The 17,645-nt window shown below is 40.5% G+C and overlaps 2 protein-coding genes across 14 annotated transcripts in view; one reads left to right on the top strand and one right to left on the bottom strand.

Moving 5' to 3' along the window:
- The window catches only part of ITSN2 (intersectin 2), a 317,097-nt gene extending 314,346 nt beyond the window's left edge, over nucleotides 1-2,751 (top strand). For all 7 annotated transcript variants that reach the window (XM_033939784.1, XM_033939780.1, XM_033939783.1 and 4 more), the window contains one exon: nucleotides 1,786-2,751. In XM_033939784.1, the coding sequence (XP_033795675.1) occupies nucleotides 1,786-1,943 (158 nt within the window). In that variant the 3' untranslated portion in view covers nucleotides 1,944-2,751. The remainder of the gene's footprint in view (nucleotides 1-1,785) is intronic.
- Nucleotides 2,752-9,857: 7,106 nt separating this feature from the next.
- The window catches only part of FAM228B (family with sequence similarity 228 member B), a 151,254-nt gene continuing 143,466 nt past the window's right edge, over nucleotides 9,858-17,645 (bottom strand). For all 7 annotated transcript variants that reach the window (XM_033938744.1, XM_033938741.1, XM_033938748.1 and 4 more), the window contains 2 exons: nucleotides 16,259-16,403; nucleotides 9,858-10,611 (listed from right to left, as the gene is read on the bottom strand). In XM_033938744.1, the coding sequence (XP_033794635.1) occupies nucleotides 10,416-10,611; nucleotides 16,259-16,403 (341 nt within the window). In that variant the 3' untranslated portion in view covers nucleotides 9,858-10,415. The remainder of the gene's footprint in view (nucleotides 10,612-16,258; nucleotides 16,404-17,645) is intronic.

Below are 17,645 nucleotides of genomic sequence, written 5' to 3'. Positions count from 1 at the left end.
GTATCTTGTTAGCCAGCCTGCATAGTTTTCTCTGGAGCTCAGGGCTGTTCCTGACGTGGTCTCACCTACTGTTAAGCAGGGCTTGAGCACAGCCTATTAGGTGCCCTTAGGTGCACGGCGGTGTCTCGCAGCATCTTCATGTCTCTGCCCATCCTTGTATTTTTGTAAATTGGCTGTTGTCAGTGTATTGCCATTACTTTCTGTGGTGTTTTATATTTTGCTAAAAGCTCTATATTCAGCAAATCCTTTGTAAAATACTTTGCACATTTCGAACATCCTCACCTGCACATCCCTTTTCCAACCTAGATAATCTATGTAATCTATGCAAAAATTGGGCCTTACATATGGTAAAAAGAAACAGTGAATTGGCAATGCCAGTAACTCATAGTCTGACACCATACAGTAACAAACATCTATACTGCATTGCCATTGTATTTCTTTCATGACAAAAATATTAGACAAGTCAAACAGTTTGTCTTAAGCTTCTCAATAACAAATGCCAATATATATTAATTTTTTTTCTTTTACAACCAACAAATATCAACATTATCATCCCCACCAACTATGTTCCTCAAACTTAGTTACATATAAACCGAAAAACATTTTGCAGAGTGTTACAGGAACTAGGAGCTAGCTAGCTTGAATGACAGAAAGGGGGAAAGCATCTTCTGAGGGGTAGGGGGTTGAGGGGTTTAAGGAATGCATACCATAATATGTATTAAAATTTCTTAAGTACTAACCAGTCTCCAGGCAAGTGCTTTATGATATTACAATGTGCTGTAATCTCTTTGGGCTAGATTCACAAAGCAAACCAATCGTGTACTGATCAGTTTGCGACCTGATTTCTCTCCGGCCCAATTTACTTACCTCTCTGCCAACCATCCTCCGATCCACGCATGCAAATGAGGCCAACAGTATGCAAAGTAGGCAGGGACGTGATTCACTAACCAAAACCCTGCAACACTGACTAGGCTGGCCAATCACAAACAAGCGACTGCTGAGGACCAGTCGCTCAAGCCCTTTCTGACTACCCTGCCTTCTGTTGCCCTGCTGTCTGCCCTGTCAGCCCCAATCTCCTTCTGCCCTGAACGCCTCCTGCAGCCCCGACTCTCCCGCCTCTCCTGCCTGCCCATAGCTAAGGAGCTGTGTCTTCTCCTGCAGCCCCAACTCTCCTGCTGCTTGATTATCCCGCTGCCCTGATTTCCTGCCTGCCCCGAACGCCTGCCTGCCCAGATCGACTCTCCCACCCTTCCCTGCAGTGCAAGCCTGTGGTATCAACCAGCGGGCTTAAGCAGGTTAAAAGGCTCCCAAAAAGTTAAAAAAAGAAAAAAAAAATATCTGCTAGAGGTCCAGCACATGTGCTGGAATCGCTGTAGAGCGATCTGGGCAGCCAGTTGGGAGTGTGATTCCAATTGCCCTCATTTGCATGAGGGCGATTTGTGAATCAGCCCCTCGAACATGGATTGGATCTGATCCCCTTTGTGTATCTAGCCCTTTGACACTTTAAATAAGGTGGCTGAGCAAACAGAATGTACATAAATGAATTTTTATTTCAAAAGTAAAATGGTTGTCTTTTCATAGAACAGGATATTTTATCTGTGCAAAAATATACTGCAAGATGTAAACTGAGAGGTTTTCACTTTCCAGAGCCTGAGGACTTTGAACCTAGCACCTCACTATGTATGTTCATCCATACTTTGAATTCAGTTATTACATGTGATTTAAAACTTTGCTCAGAGATAGTATTGGCCAGTGTTTAATGCTTTCCTCTTTGTGTTTCAACAGACTTCCTGGGTCGTACCGAGGTGCCAGTAGCAAAAATCCGAACTGAGCAGGAAAGCAAAGGACCCAGTACAAAGCGTTTACTGCTGCACGAAGTGCCAACAGGGGAAGTTTGGGTGCGTTTCGACTTGCAGTTGTTTACACAGAAGATGCTTCTTTAAGAGACTACTTTGTTCCCTTCTCTCTAGACAGAGAGCAGATTTAAGCCATTGCTCACTTGATTGGGGCTACTGACTGATGTTCTGGGCTCTGTTCTTCCTCGACGAATGCAGCCAAGCTAAAATGAATATGCTGCAAATTGTATTTTGAGCAATCTATGCAAATGCCAGAGTCATGCAGACACCCAATATAGTGTAGGATGGTGCCTTTAACTGGTTATCAGTGAACTGTTTTTAGTGATTGTACTGTATACAGATTCCAGGGTATTTTTTTCCCCAGGGCTATAATGAGTTTTAATTAGGAATTCTGCATCAAATTTTGTAGCTTTGTTAGCACTTTGCTTGAGTTGATTACACTGACGAATGGTATAGTTGTGATGCTGTGACCATTCTGTATGAAAGATGAAAAATATCCACTGGAATCTTCCCCTTCTCAGGCTATAAATTATAGGAATACAGTGTGAACACGTCAGCACTTGAAACACTTCTATTGTAATACAAATTAGCATACTTGACTTTTGAGCACTGGATAGGAAGTTGTAACTTGATTTTTGGCATTTTTCTGATGGTCAATTATCTTTGGAAAGCATGTTATGCTGAAGCAATACAGCGGCACAGAATGTTAATACTGATTAGAAATGGAGCTGATCTGTTTTAATTACTGTGACCTGTAATATTATGGAAGAATATTTTTCAAGGGTTTTTCTTAAATGTAAAATGTATAAAATGTTGCTATGTTTTGATATCCACGCATGATGTCACTCTTCCGTTTTGTCATTGCCAACGTGTATATAAAGTGAAACAGAGATTTTTTTTTTTTCCTGTTGTTTCTCTGATATTAGATTTATCTGCTTTTCTTTGTAATTTACCAGCAGCATTAGAGGGAGTCAGATCTTAATATTATATAACAGAGTGGCGTGAGGCCCAATAATGGCTCTTTATCAACTGAGTAATTTAAAACAGAGGTTCCTAGCTGTTGTGATGAGTGGGCCACAGTTGCCGATGACAAGATAATGGTTACTGCGGGTGGGAAGACTAGATGGGCCATTTGGCCTTTATCTGCCATCATGTTTCTATCTGTGTTCCTTGTCCCATATGCTATCCTTTCTGTTTGATAGCCAGAGCCAGCAAGCAGTGCGTCTTAACTGTTGTTGCCTCTCTCGTATTGGCTTTCTTTCAAAGTTGCAATGGTGTGGGCCCTGTGAGACCTCAAGGTCTAACACATTTCCAACTTCAGACGGAAGAGAGCAGATGAGGAGCAGCAAGTAAGAGGCACTGCTAACCTGTTTCATCTTGCTGGATCAAGGCAATCCCATAAAAGGGAAGATGATGTGGAAATGAAAGGAAGCTAAAGGCACCAAGGAGGGAAGGAAGAGGTGGGTGTGGAAGAACAGAATGTGGTGATGGTCTGCCATAACAAAATGAATCCGGTGCTGGGTATGCCATGATATTAGGAAGGTCAGGAACCACTTAAAAGTAACTGAATACACCAGATGTTTTCATCAAGAAAAAAAGATGGGCAAAAGTTTTTGTTTGATATATTTGATTTCTACAGATGACAGATACATAAGTTCATGTTAAAGTGCCACATGATTTGCAGCCTTTTTTGAAATAATCCTTGAGTAGCTAGGTGCTGCATAATAATTTACAATTAACTGACAATGGCTCTTTCAAGTGTCTCAAAATATCTGAATGGCAAATGGGGCTCAGTCTAAATGGATGATGCACCATGGTTACTACACCTGAGCATGGCAGATCTTGCTGGCATCATAAACGGATGCTTCAACAAGTCTAGAATTGCATGGCAACTTCAAAATGCAAGTTTCTGGGAAAGGAACAGTTAATTTTTTTGATGCCTGCTATACCCTCTCCACCTGCTGTCTCTACACCCTGCATCACCCCTTCCCTGTGACCCTTACACCCCCTGTGCTGCTCCCCTATGTATCATTCCTCCTGCTGGCCAGGGTGGGAGATGGATAACCAACATGAATCAAACCAATGGCCTAATAATCCAGCATCCTTTCTCCAACAACATCCTCAAAGGTATTAGTAACACACAAGACTTAAATCAGAGAATGTCTGCTCCCAGTAGATAGTGACACAGCCCCCACCTAATCACTGATTCTCTTTGTGTTTGTCTTCATCTTCAGGAATTAGAACCTTAATGATAAGTTGTGATGATTGTATTTCTGTACCCACATGTCATTTGTCAAATGTCTGTCTGCCAATAAGACCTGAGATTTGTTATCTGGGGATTTTGTTATACTGTATGCCAGGGCTCGACAAATCCCCAAGTGGCAGGTCACTATGGTGACTCAAAATTCCCTTCTAGCAATCTAGATTTTTCATGGCTCTTAAAAGTGCTAATCCCTTGCAGCTGCTGCTCCAACAGCAGCTAGTGGGGAGCTGTTTTCTCCCTGATGCATGCAGCTCTGTGCATGTTTGAGCCCATTGTACAGGTATTTTCATGCTGGTTTCATGAAACTTCAGAACCTGAGACCAACGTGAGAGTACCTGCATCACTTGCCTTAAACACACAGAGATGCATGGTGCAAGATGGAAGAAATTCCTGCTCCAGTGACAATTGGCACAATGATGGCAAGAGAAAACTATATATATATATATATTTTTTTTAAAAGAGAACAGTCAGTGCTTCAGCAGTGTCCATAGATATCAAGGTGAGTATCAGTGATGCTGTGGGGAGAGGAGAGGTTGACTGACCTGCAGGGGCGGAAGTGAGGGCAGGGGCAGTTTTTAAAGTTCTAGGTCAAAGAACACAAGCAAAAGTAAAAATAAATGCATGTTTTAATACTTTAGTAAAAATACAGTAAGGATCACAAATATTTATTTAACTGAAAGTTAAAAAAGCTAATGCCTTATATAATACTTTTTGAGTAAAAGTATCATGACTACAATGAATGTGACTACTATTATTTTTATTCCAACAACTTTATTGCTCTATAATTCAATCCACTTTGCTTTAAATAAAACTAAATTTTGAAAATGACTGTCACTCATGTGAGTGTGTTTGTGAGTCGTCATTAAACCGGCACAGCTAAAAGCCATTCAACAACTGCACTGGCAAGAAGTGGAATGGGTAGTTTGATAAAATTGGACCAGGCTGCAATATTAAAAACATAAAAATAGCCATGGATTAATGGGAGAAAGCCAACATGGTTTTAGTCGAGGGAAATCTTGCCTCACCAATCTATTGCATTTCTTTTGAAGGGGTGAATGAACATGTGGATAAAGGTGAAACGGTTGATATTGTGTATTTGGACTTTCAAAAGACATTTGACAAAGTACCTCATGAAAGAGTTCTGAGGAAATTAGAAAGTCATGGGATAGGAGGTAATGTCCTTTTATGGATTGAGAACTGGTTGAAAACAGAGTGGGTATAAATGCTCAATATTCTCTTTTTTTATTTATTTATTTATTCATTTTTTCATATTACAACAAGTGTATCAGAAAAATACATATAATCTTATAAACACTTCATGAATACTTTAAGTACAATATATCATATTTATATTCATATTTTTATACTGTTTTAGATAATATTTTTATTATTTTTTTAATGCTCAATATTCTCAATGGAGAAGGGTAAATAGCGGGGTTCCCTCTGGATACCCCTCTCAAGGTAATTTGTGTATATTAACACTGCGTAAGAATTGTGAGGAATGCTCTCTTTTAGCAAAATGTTTAACAGTCACTTATATCAAAGTTAAAGAGGAAAGAGCCTCAGAAATTCAACAACCACACTAGATAGGGAGATAACCTCACTGGCTCAAAACCCAAATGAAGTAAATTCTTAAACATACGCAGAAACTTCTTATTTATGTTCACAACGTTTTGAATAAATCAAAAAACTTAGCTCGGACAGGGTCCGTTGTTCAATGCAGGTAATCAGTACTCCTGCCATCCTTGCCAGTCCTTTCACTGACTTTAGCTAGCTGCCGTTTCGCCTCTCAGCTGCGTCAGTGCTGTGGACCATTATTCTGCAAAAAATGCAGAGAAATTCAGCAGGAAACAAACTATGCAGTAAAGAAACCACTCTCCACTACATCTCAAGTAGAGAATGACACGGGGAGCGATCCCCGCAGTGAGCCGCGGCGTGGCTGCGGTTTGACTGCGGGTTATGGAGACTCCATAGCCAAATCGCCGCAGACACGGGGACAAAAGTTTTCACCGCCCGCAAAAACGGTGAAAAGATTTGTCCCCGCAGGCCAATGTACCCCCTTCTAGGAACCGCTATTTACCTGTGTTTCACCGTGTTCGTGACCGGGTGTTTGATGTCTCCGCCATGTTGTCTGTCTCCTCCAACTCTCGATCCAACTTGCACGTTGCCGCATTGACTCCGCCCCCCAATATACTGGCTCCTCATTTGTCAGATCAAAGTAGGGGACCAATCACTACTGCCGCACATGATATTTAATGGCTTGTAGTGCAGCAGTAGCGATTGTGATTTCGGAGCCGAGCAGAGGATTTGGATTTCGCAGCTTTTTGAAAACCTGAAAACTTCGTCGGTTACAAGCTGAGGTAAGGAAAGGAATGTTTGTGTAAAAAAAAAAAAAAACCAGCTCCATGCTGAGGTCTGGCTGAGCTACTCTTTCCAATAGCATACACATTCTCATGCTGAAATTTTCATTTGCTCTGATGCAGGTGAGATTATTTGCTTTTAGGGTCTCTTTTACTAAGCCACATTAGAGGTTTCTAGTAGGACCAGCTCCGTGCTGAAGTCTGGCTGGGCTACTCTTGCAGCACTGAGCTGGTTCTTTTTTTTTTTTTAATCAGAGTGCAAAGCCAATAAGATTATTTTATTTCCAACCCCTTTGCATGTAAGACTGTGTAGTTTTATGTCTGTGCATTGCTATCCCCAGGGGTGGTGGAAGATTAGTGATTGAAAAATTGTATGAAAAATAACTATTTTAAATTTAGTGATCAAAATGTGTCAGTTTTGAGAATTTATATTAATTAATTTTTTCTCTGCGTGTTGTTTTTGTATAGTTATTAACTAATATTTAACTAAGTTTTAAAGTTTTAAAGAATGTTTCCTTTATACGTAAATAAAGAAAAGTATATAAAATCGTACCCGTTTGAGGCTTTTATGTATGCAGCGGTGACGGTGACGGGGCGGTGAATGGGGTTGCAGTGGCGGTGACGGGGCGGTGAATGGGGTGGGGTGGCAGTGGCGGGGCGGTGAAGGGAATGGCGGTGACGGGGCGGTGCAGAGGATGGTGAGACGGGGACGGGGCGGTGACGGGGACCAATTTTTTCACCGTGTCATTCTCTAATCTCAAGCTTACTGCGGTGTAAATCTTCCATGCTCATACAGGCAAAGATGGCGTCAGCCTGAACTCTCTTCATTTTATGGCGTCTGACGTCATTCACAGCTGACTAGCGAATCCAGAGCCTCGGTCTCACTTCAAAGACCGGGCTACTTACAGCTTTGATCGTAAGCACTGCCTCATGCATCTTATACTTTGAAATTATGTTACAGATAATGTTATAACTCACAATGTAGAAGTTCTCCAGTCCCGTGGTCGATTTAAAAAAAAAAAATAGTGGAGTTTTCCAGGGGTCTGTGCTGGGACCACTGCTTTTTAATATATTTATCAATGATCTAGAGATAGGAATAACTAGTGAGATAATTAAATTTGCTGATGATACAAAGTTGTTAAATCGCAAGAGCATTGAGAAAAATTGCAAGAGGACCTTGTGAGACTGGTAGACTGGATGTCAAAATGGCAAATGATGTTTAATGTGAGCAAGTGCAAAGTGATGCATGTGGAAAAGAGGAACCCGAACTATAGCTATGTGATACTGGGTTCTGTGTTAGGAGTCACTGCCTAGGAAAAGTCTCCAAATGGTTTGTTTTGCATATACCATGACAGGAATAATCCTGCAAATACTTGTCTTAACGTTTGCTCTGCACCATTATGTAAAAGATGAAGTCTCCACCTGGGTTTCATTTTGTGTACACCATAACAATGATGAATCTCACATCTTTGTCAGGGAGTAGGAGCACAATCTCTCAGATTTACTGTCAACAATGTAGGCTTGGCATGGTGAATAATCAGAGAACTGAATGTAGCAAAAAAACAAAACACCCCACCTCCAAACACAGGGAAATACAAGAGGAAGCACTGAATTTGCAAGAGCTGTCAGCATTTGGTGATATTTTATTTGCATTGTTTGACTATCAAAAATGAAATTTTGTTGCAAAACATTTACAGGAGTGGAATGTAATACACTTCAGTTCTTACAATTTTATCTGCAGGGTTCATACATTCTTCAAAAAGGGGCTTTCAACTTAAGCAATGCAAATGTATTAGATATTTCCACCTGAAAACTAGGTAAGTATTCAATAGAGGTATTAACCTTTTTCTTTCCATTTCAGATTTTTTTTAAATTCACAGAAAACAAACCTTATCAGGAAAAACTCAAAAAGAACAAAACTTGTGTTGTAAAAGCTATAGCCAACTAAGGAGAGAGAGAGAAATATAAGCAAACCTATTTTGTATTCTATCTTCTAAGGACTAATGCTATCAAATTATAGACTTGCATATGCAATATCAACACATGATTAACAGACGCTATTAACAATGGTAGACATTTTAAATATCTGGAAAAGAAACAATTAAAAACACACACACCAAAATTTAAACAAAATGACAACTTTATTTATATTTATTATTAACAGAAACATAGCAAAGCTTTGCAATAAAAGAATCAACTCTATGAACAAATATTGAAATGCTTAACACCAAACAAAGGACACTAGCCCAATTGTTGCTAAAGAAAACAAAACATCTATGCATTTTTTTTCTGGTTTCCTCATCAAGGTAACAACTTTATTAAAGCAGCACTTTAATCCTACCAGTTTGAATGCTGCAGATATTATAATATTCCCCTTTAAGTATATAGTGCTGTTTTATAGCACTCAAATACCTTAGAGCAGGGGTGTCAAAGTCCCTCCTGGAGGGCCACAATCCAGTTGGGGTTTCAGGATTTCCCCAATGAATATGCATGAGATCTATTAGCATACAACGAGAGCAGTGCATGCAAATAAATCTCATGCATATTCATTAGGGAAATCCTGAAAACCCAACTGGATTGCAGCCCTCCAGGAGGGACTTTGACACCCCTGCTCTAGAGCTCCCATATTCTCGCCTAGTCCTTGAATGCCACAATTAGGTCAGGTTTCCAGAATATTCCTAATGAATATGAATGATAGAGATGAATATATCTACTATCTCTTCAAGCATATTCAGTGGGAACATTGAAAATCTGACCTGGTGTTGGCCCTCAAGGACTGGGAGTAAAGACCATAGCATTTGGGAGAAAATATGACTTTTTCAAACCAGGGGTTCTTCTGGGTTGAGGAACGATTCTGATGGCATAAATCTCCCAGATAGGGCCCAGTAAGGAAATTTCCAGTCCTAGTATACAGACCACTTCAATTCTAAGTTATTTTCTCTTTCAGGACTCTCATGAAATAAAATGTACTGAATAGCACTAAGTTATAAAGAAACACTAAAACTCAGCTAACTTTACAGTCAAGTGGACTAAAGTGTTCCTATAAGACTTAATGCTGAGTTCTTGATGTAATTGTATGGAGATCCTAGTCAAGATCCATAAGAAAAACTGTTAATGCCATATGCTTTCCATTTACTATACCATTAAACTTATATCTACAGGATTTCAACTGTTTTCATTACATACTCTTAGGTGCGATCTAAAAAGTACAGCTGCAACATGAAACAAGATGGACATTGTTTTTATCTACTCAAGGCCAGCTATGATTATGTAACTGTTCCATTAGGAACACAAAAGTGGGGCAAAAGTATACAGTGAAAACAAGAATAAAACATAATTCATTAAAATATATGAACAGTGTCTGCTTTTATGACTTCCGGGGGGGGGGGGGGAGGGGGTGTTGCTATAAGCTCTGAAGTGATAATTTTTAATAAAATTAGCAAAAATTATATATATATATATATATATATATATATAATTCACAATTCCCTATTGTGCTGTTTTCCTTTTCCTGAGTCACAATTTGACTCTCAAGATGTATGGGAAATGTGCTTGTAAACACTGGGGCATAGTTATAAAACCCTTCCTTGGTACACAGAAAATGTTTCTTAATCAGGACATGGCCAATCATCACTCAGTCCTTGGGCTGCACTGCCATGTCATCACCACAATCCAGAGCCAGGTACTTACAACATCTGACTACAACTTTCAAGCACTCTGGATCAGGGTTGACACCATAGGCCTAGAACTGAAAGAGCTGAATATGGCACATATCAAATTACCTTGAGCATTACACATGTAGTTGCTTTCTCCATTACCAATATGTCAAGCTGCTGTACGTACCTGATGTTGCACTTTCTAAGCTTAGCCCTAAGTTTAAAGAACAATAACAATTTTTTGACCCTCTTAGGAAGCAACTTAAAAATGAAAGGAAGATTACGTGGCAGCAAGAACGGCAGCACGGTTAATGGTCACTTGGTTTACAGGTGGTGTATGGCCTGAGTAACGCTTTAGGAATTTTCTTTTACGGCATATCTGCATTTCCTCGTTGACTAGTTCTGGTGTATATTTAGTTTCTGTCCAGGTTTTAAAATCCAATATGCCTCTTGTGGAGGAGCTGCTCATTCTTCTCCTTAAACATAATAAAAATAACAGATGCATTTTTAAAATTTATACAATTAAAATATGACTTTAAAGCAGTATAAGAATGAAAATAATGCAGCCAAAGGGATTGTCTTTTTGATAAGTGCCCATAATTTTTTCAAGATATTCAGAAGGGGTATTCAAAGGACCAAAGTGCAATTTACAGCTGAAATGTGTTATCAATTAGAAGCATGCAGATATATATAAGATATATACAAGATGGAAAGAATGCTTGCCACACAAAAAGGAAATTTTTATAAATTTCAGGAGGTTTGGGGTCCATTAATAGAATATTATGATGAGTAAATATCATTTTTCCCTTATTGGTACATTTGTAAAGTGAGGGATGGGGGGGAGGGATTTCTGATATTAAATGTTTAGATTAATAGAAAAGATTATATAATATATCATATGATATATGAAATTACATATGAAATAGGGATGGGAGGGTGGATTTAAATATTATAATTTAAGTTGTATATGAAAGCTAATCAAGTGATATTGTATAAGTTCAAATGATATTTTCTGATAAACTTGTAAGATGAATAAAGGAATCAAGGACTCTGCCCTCCAGTGGTTCACCTTCTTCCTTCACCAAAGGATCCAAACTGTCCTACTAGGGATGCACAAATCTAACTCCAAGCCTATTAAATATGGTGTTCCCCAAGGCGTCCTTCTATCCACCCTCCTATTTAACCTCTACATCAGACCTGTCATTGATATAGCCCAGAAGTACAACGTTAAAATCCACTCCTATGCCGATGACATCCAGCTGCTCCTCTCACTAGGCGGAAACCGATCATCCCAAATCTCTAACTTCCAACACTGTCTCTCTGACATGAAAACCTGGATGACAAACAACAAACTACAGCTGAACGCCTTCGAGACCAAACTTTTATGAATCAGAAAAACACACACCAAATACACACGCTCAACACTAAAGACAGCAGATCAATAAGCAGCCTAGGAGTAAAATTAGATGGCCACCTATCCCTATCCACCCACATATCTCAAGTAGTCTCTACCTCCTTCTACTACCTCCGCCAACTGAGAAGGATTAAACCCTACATCTCCACACCTGACCTAGCCTGACCTGAATAAAGATTTAAAAAAATAAAAAAAGCATGCAGATAGCCCGGAGTGAAATTGTAAGACTAGTAAGTTCACAAGGACAGCATACTTTAAAAAGTAATCAAAACTAGCTCTTTAGTCCAATTCAGTGATCCAAATGAGTGGTGAGCAAGTTCCATGTTCTCTTAGGCTTTCGCGGCTGGCGTCATGATTGTTGGCTGTTGTCCAGATCTTGCCATATCTGGGTAAGGAGAGCCAATATTTCAGCCACCATGCTGTAAGGTTTATGACTAATGAACTTCCACACCAAAATTCAATTCCTGACCAACGGACTTTCATGTCTCATTCACCTCAAGCCCTATGCAATCAGCAGGGGTGCTTTTATGGAATAATCTTTCAGGGTCGCTTTCTGAAATTTAAACAGATGTTGAAGACAACCTTATTTATAGAGGCCTTTTCTTGATATTATGATTTTCTTTTTATTACTACTAGAGAGTTTGTCTGATAAATGTACCCTATTTTTTACTCCATAAGACGCACCTGACCATAAGATGCACCCTAGATTTAGAGGAGGAAACACCAAGAAAAAAATATTCTGAACCAAATTGTGCCTCTGAACCCAGCCCCCTAGAAAAATAGACAAATATACTGCAGCAGACAGATTTTGATCACTAAATTGAAATCCTATCTTTGTTGTCTGGTGATTTCTGGTTGCTCTTGATAGTTCTTTCTTTCTTTCTTTCTTTCTTTCCTTCCTTACTTCCTCAGGCCCAACAATTGTCTCTTTCTATTCCCTCCCTCCTTCTTTCCTATGTCCCGAGTTCTTGCCCCCTCACCACCTTCCAGCCTTTGTCCTCCCTCCCACGCCGATTCCTCTTTCCTGGTCTGCCAACAGGCACTGCCACTGCTGCAGAACGATCCTGCCAAGCTCCACCTCCCCTCCCTCCCCTGGAACCAGACTTTTTAACAGGCATCATAAGAAGCACATAAAAACCCTTCACCAAACCCTGGTAAACTCCATCCTACCAACACCCAAATAACCATAGGCACACCCACACCAAGCTCCCCCCCCCCACACACACACACAGCCTCACTGAACTTGCCACAGGAACGAGCTGTCAAGATCCTCAAGGTCACACCGCAGGAACTGGAACAAGGTCATGCCGATGTTCCAGGAGCCCAAAAATCCCGCATGAGAACCCTTGACGGAAGTCCAAAGAGCTCCTCCAAAACAAGGCTCCTGTACTCCTGGACCGCAGCGCGCACACCCGAAGCCGCTGCCAACACGGCAAAGCGGCTGACTCCTGCTGCGGCAACTCCCTGAAGGGAAGGGCCAGCGGTGTGCAATCGGGCCCACAAACCTTCCCCCTACGTCAATTCTGATGTCAGAGATAAGGTCTCGGCCAGTGATTGGCTGGCCCAGACCTTCTCTCCGACATCAGAATTGACGTCAAGGCAAGACGTGTGGGCCCGATTGCACATCGTCGGCCCTTCTCTTCTTTTCCTACAGCAGCAAGCGGGTAAGAGGGCAGCGAGCAGCGGGGGCGGGTCAACGAGCAGCAGCAGAATGCCAGGGGGCAGCGGAGGTGTATTCGCTCCATAATTTGCACCCCCTTTTTTGCGGTGGAAAAAGTGCATCTTATGGAGCAAAAAATACGGTTAATAATTTTTGTAGTATTGTTTTTATAACTATCTACGGGTATGTATTTTGTGAACCACTTAGGTTTTAAGCAGGGTATAAATTTTTAAATAAAATATAGAAACAAACTGCAGACCTCACAGCACACCCTGAGGAAAGTCATAGTATGATGGCTGAAACAATGGTTCTACCTACCCAGACAACTACAATAACTAGCGAGTAAGTTGCCCACTCAGTATAAAACAGCTGGGTGTGTATTTGGAAAACCTGCTTTGATTTCCCCCATATTATGCAGATGTCCCTTCAGTTACTAGTGGTCTCCTGCTGATGTTCTGTCAACTGGGAGAAGCCTTTTTCAAAGCTACATTAGCTTTGAAATATTAAAATAAATAAATAAAGGGAGTTTAATTATTTTATTTGAATAAAGGTGAGCTGCTCATTTTTGAACTGTGCTGCTGGTTGAGAGTACTGAGAAACTCTGATTAATGACAGTTAAATTTACTGTGCAATCCATTATCTTGTACTAATTAACCTCTAGTGACAGTTATATATTTTAGATGACTGTTGTATGAAGAGGGAGCTATTTTAGATTTGGTCCTTAGTGCAGTGTTTTTCAACCTTTTTTGGGCAAAGGCACACTTGTTTCATGAAAAAAATCACGAGGCACACCACCATTAGAAAATGTTAAAAAATTTAACTCTGTGCCTATATTGACTATATATAAAGTAATTCTCTTGAATAGGAATCAAATAAACACAAAGAAAGTATTTTATAATGCTGCCACCGCCAACAACACCGTTGGCGGCGGTGGCACTCAAGTGGCTAAAGAGCCGCAGTTTGCCGGCCTAGGGACAACACTGGAGGGTGGCCAGCTGTGCACCCCCTTGGGACGTAAACCCGGGGTGGGGCAAACCGCCCCCCCCCCCCACCCTGGTATGCCACTATCTGTACCTCACTCCCTCCCTATGACCAAAAATTCTCCTTTCTTCTATTCCCCGTGTACACAACCATCTCTTTCCCTCTCTTCCTCTCTCCAAAGTCCATGCCTTCTGTGTCCAAACACTCATTCCCTCCCCCACCTCAGCATCTCTTTCCCTCCCTTCCTCTCTCCCAAGTCCATTTCTTCTGTGTCCAAAAACGCATTCCCTCCCCCACCTCAGCAACTCTTTCCCTCCCTTCCTCTCTCCCAAGTCCATTTCTTCTGTGTCCAAAAACGCATTCCCTCCCCCACCTCAGCATCTCTTTCCCTCCCTTCCTCTCTCCCAAGTCCATGCCTTCTGTGTCCACAAACCCATTCCCTCCCCCACCTCAGCATCTCTTTCCCTCCCTTCCTCTCTCCCAAGTCCATGCCTTCTGTGTCCAAAAACCCATTCCCTCCCCCACCTCAGCATCTCTTTCCCTCCCTTCCTCTCTCCCAAGTTCATGCCTTGTGTCCAAAACGCACTCCCTCCCCCCTTTTGTGTTCCGTGTTTGCCTACCAGCCCATCTTTGCAACTTTCTCAGCAAAACGAAGCTCAAGCCGCGAGGCTTGTCTTCTGCTTCCTGTCTGCCCTGCCGCACACAAATAGCCGAACGGAAGTATTCTCTGACGTCAGCGCTGACGTCGGAGGGCAGGCTTTGCTTAAGCCCTCCCTCCGACGTCAGCACTGACATCGGGGAACGCTTGCGATCGGCTATATGTTAGCTGCAGGGCAGGCAGGAACAGAAGACGAGCCTCGCGGCTCGAGATGTATTGAACTCCGCGGGTCCCCCGTCCAGCTCTCTCCTGTCCACGTGGGGCGGACCGCCCCTCTCCCTAGACTGGTGGTACTGCCCTGATGGCGGCCCTGACCGTACGGCACACCAGGCAACATCTCACGGCACACTAGTGTGCCGCGGAACAGCGGTTGAAAAACACTGCCTTAGTGGAATGAAGTTCATAGTAACTGTGTTGGGTACACTGGGAAACAGTGACCAGATTTGAGCTGATATCTAGAATGATGTTACTAAAGAAATCTAATGTAGCAGCATTTAATTTTCAAAAGGATGACTACGATAAAATGAGGCATTGATGTTATTTAAAAATACCATCATAGAAGCCCAGACAAGATGTATTCCATGTATTAAAAGTGGAAAGAAGAGAAAACGAGAGCCGGCATAGTTAAAATGTGAAGTGAAAGAGACTATTAGAGACAAAAAAAATTCCTTAAAAGAATTGAAAAAATCCAAATGAAGAAAATAAGAAGAGATATAAGCACTGGCAAGTTAGATGCAAAGCATTGATAAAGAAAGCTAAAAAAGAATATGAAGAAAAACTTGTCAAAGAGGCAAAAACTCATAGTAACAACTATTTTAGGTACACTGGAAGCAGAAAACTTGTGAGGGAATCCAAGGGACCATTGGATGATCAAAGAGCAAAAGGTGCCCTGCTGGAAAGGGGCTCCCGATACTGCTGCTGGTCTCGGTGAGCCGTTAGCACCGCTTCTTTTAAAGTGTTCTCCCCTGCTGGATCTGGGGAGGGGTGTAACTGTGATCAGGTGCCCTGCTGGAGAGGGGCTCCCGATACTGCTGCTGGTCTCGGTGAGCCGTTAGCACCGCTTCTTTTATGATAACAGACATTTAAATACCTACATGGCATAAATGTACATAAGGTGAGTCTCTTTCATTTGAAAAGAAACTCCGGAATGAGAGGTGCATAGAATGAAGTTAAGAGGTGATAGGACCTGGAGTAATCTAAGGATATACATTTTTATAGAAAAGGTGGTAGATGTGTGGAATAGTCTCCCAGCAGAGGTGGTGGAGACAAGGAATATGTCTGAATTCCAGAAAGCATGGGACCAACATGAGGGATCTTTTAGGAAGAGGAGGAGATAGTGGATGCTGAGGATGGGTAAACTGGATGGGCCATTTGGCCTTTGTTTGCCATCATGTTTCTATTTTGCTTTACCTGCCAGTTCGTTGAGCTTCATTTTCTATGAAGATTGAAGTTGTTCTCAACCAATCTGTTGCAAAGACATGTTTCCGGCCTAAAGGAACCAAAGGCAACTTTGGCTTATGCAGTTTATCAATTTCCTTGTTGGAGTACATTTTTCCTGTTAAAAGGAACAGAATGAGAACAGTATTGAGTGAACCAAAACAGAATTTTTTATTTTATTTACGAATCTTTATTCATTTTGCATCATATAACAAGTGTAAGAATAAATAACAGTTAAAATTGAATACAACACTTGTAACTTTATCATATTCAGCATTAAAACATTATAATTTTAACCCAATCCCTCCCAACCCAACCATAATCTATGCATTCACAAAACTCTTATATAATATTCTTTATTATTGGTCTAAATATTAATAAAATTATAAAATCTCTCCCCCATCCCTTCCTTTCTATTGTATTTATAATGGAAAAATGGTATCTATTCATTACAATATCTTGTCAATGGCCCCCTGATTTCATTAAATTTATTATAGTTCCCTCTTTGTATAGCAATTACTCTTTCCATTTTATAAATGTGACATAATGAATTCCACCAGAAGCAATAATTTTAAAGCCATCAGTATCTCCTACTTACTCAACTATTCTCAATGTTAACTAAGCCACAGACTGATCTTTATGTTTTAAAGAATTAATTGAAATTCCCTTCTTGGTTTTTTATTCTTCTTTCTTTTTCTTGCTTCTTTCCCTTTTCTGTTTTTTTAAAAAAATAACTTTTTGTGCTTCAGTAATATATTTCATTGTACAAGATATATCTTGTTGTGCTATTCACACTAGTAGTGCTTCCACTACTGTTATGGTTTTGTTTTTTTTATGGGGTGCTGATTCTCATTTTGAGATTGTACACTGCCATAAAGCTTGTTACAATGTGGTGGTATATAAAATGCTGAATGATTGAATGAATAAATAAATAAAATATCCTCCATTCTTCTTAGAACAGACATACCATTTTTCATAGCTCCCCCATACTCTGGAGAATTTTTCCAATTCTTCTCAGCCTTGTACATCTATATGTCATGAAATTTAATATTCTTCCCATTTTGCTTAATTTTGTTCCCAGCTCCATGCAATTGACATATCTTTACAAATCACCACCCATCAGCTTCTAAGCCTGAAGAAGCTCAATTCAGTAACCAAAGACTCAAATGGTAAGTAATTTCAGCATCTGGTGCTTTTTTCACAAATCTCATAGTAGTCTACTAAAATATTTGAATTTTGGAGCATTCCCACCAAATACAGCATGTTTAAATGTTCCTTTTTGCCCACACTCTCTCCAGGATTCTGTTTTATGTGTCTTAAATATATTGTTTAACCTTTCAGGCATATAATACCATCAGTA

The sequence above is a fragment of the Geotrypetes seraphini genome, chromosome 3 (assembly GCF_902459505.1).
Source record: "Geotrypetes seraphini chromosome 3, aGeoSer1.1, whole genome shotgun sequence".
NCBI lineage: Eukaryota > Metazoa > Chordata > Amphibia > Gymnophiona > Dermophiidae > Geotrypetes > Geotrypetes seraphini.
The sequence above is the reverse complement of the archived record's forward strand: the minus strand, read 5'-3'. Positions and strand labels throughout refer to the sequence as shown.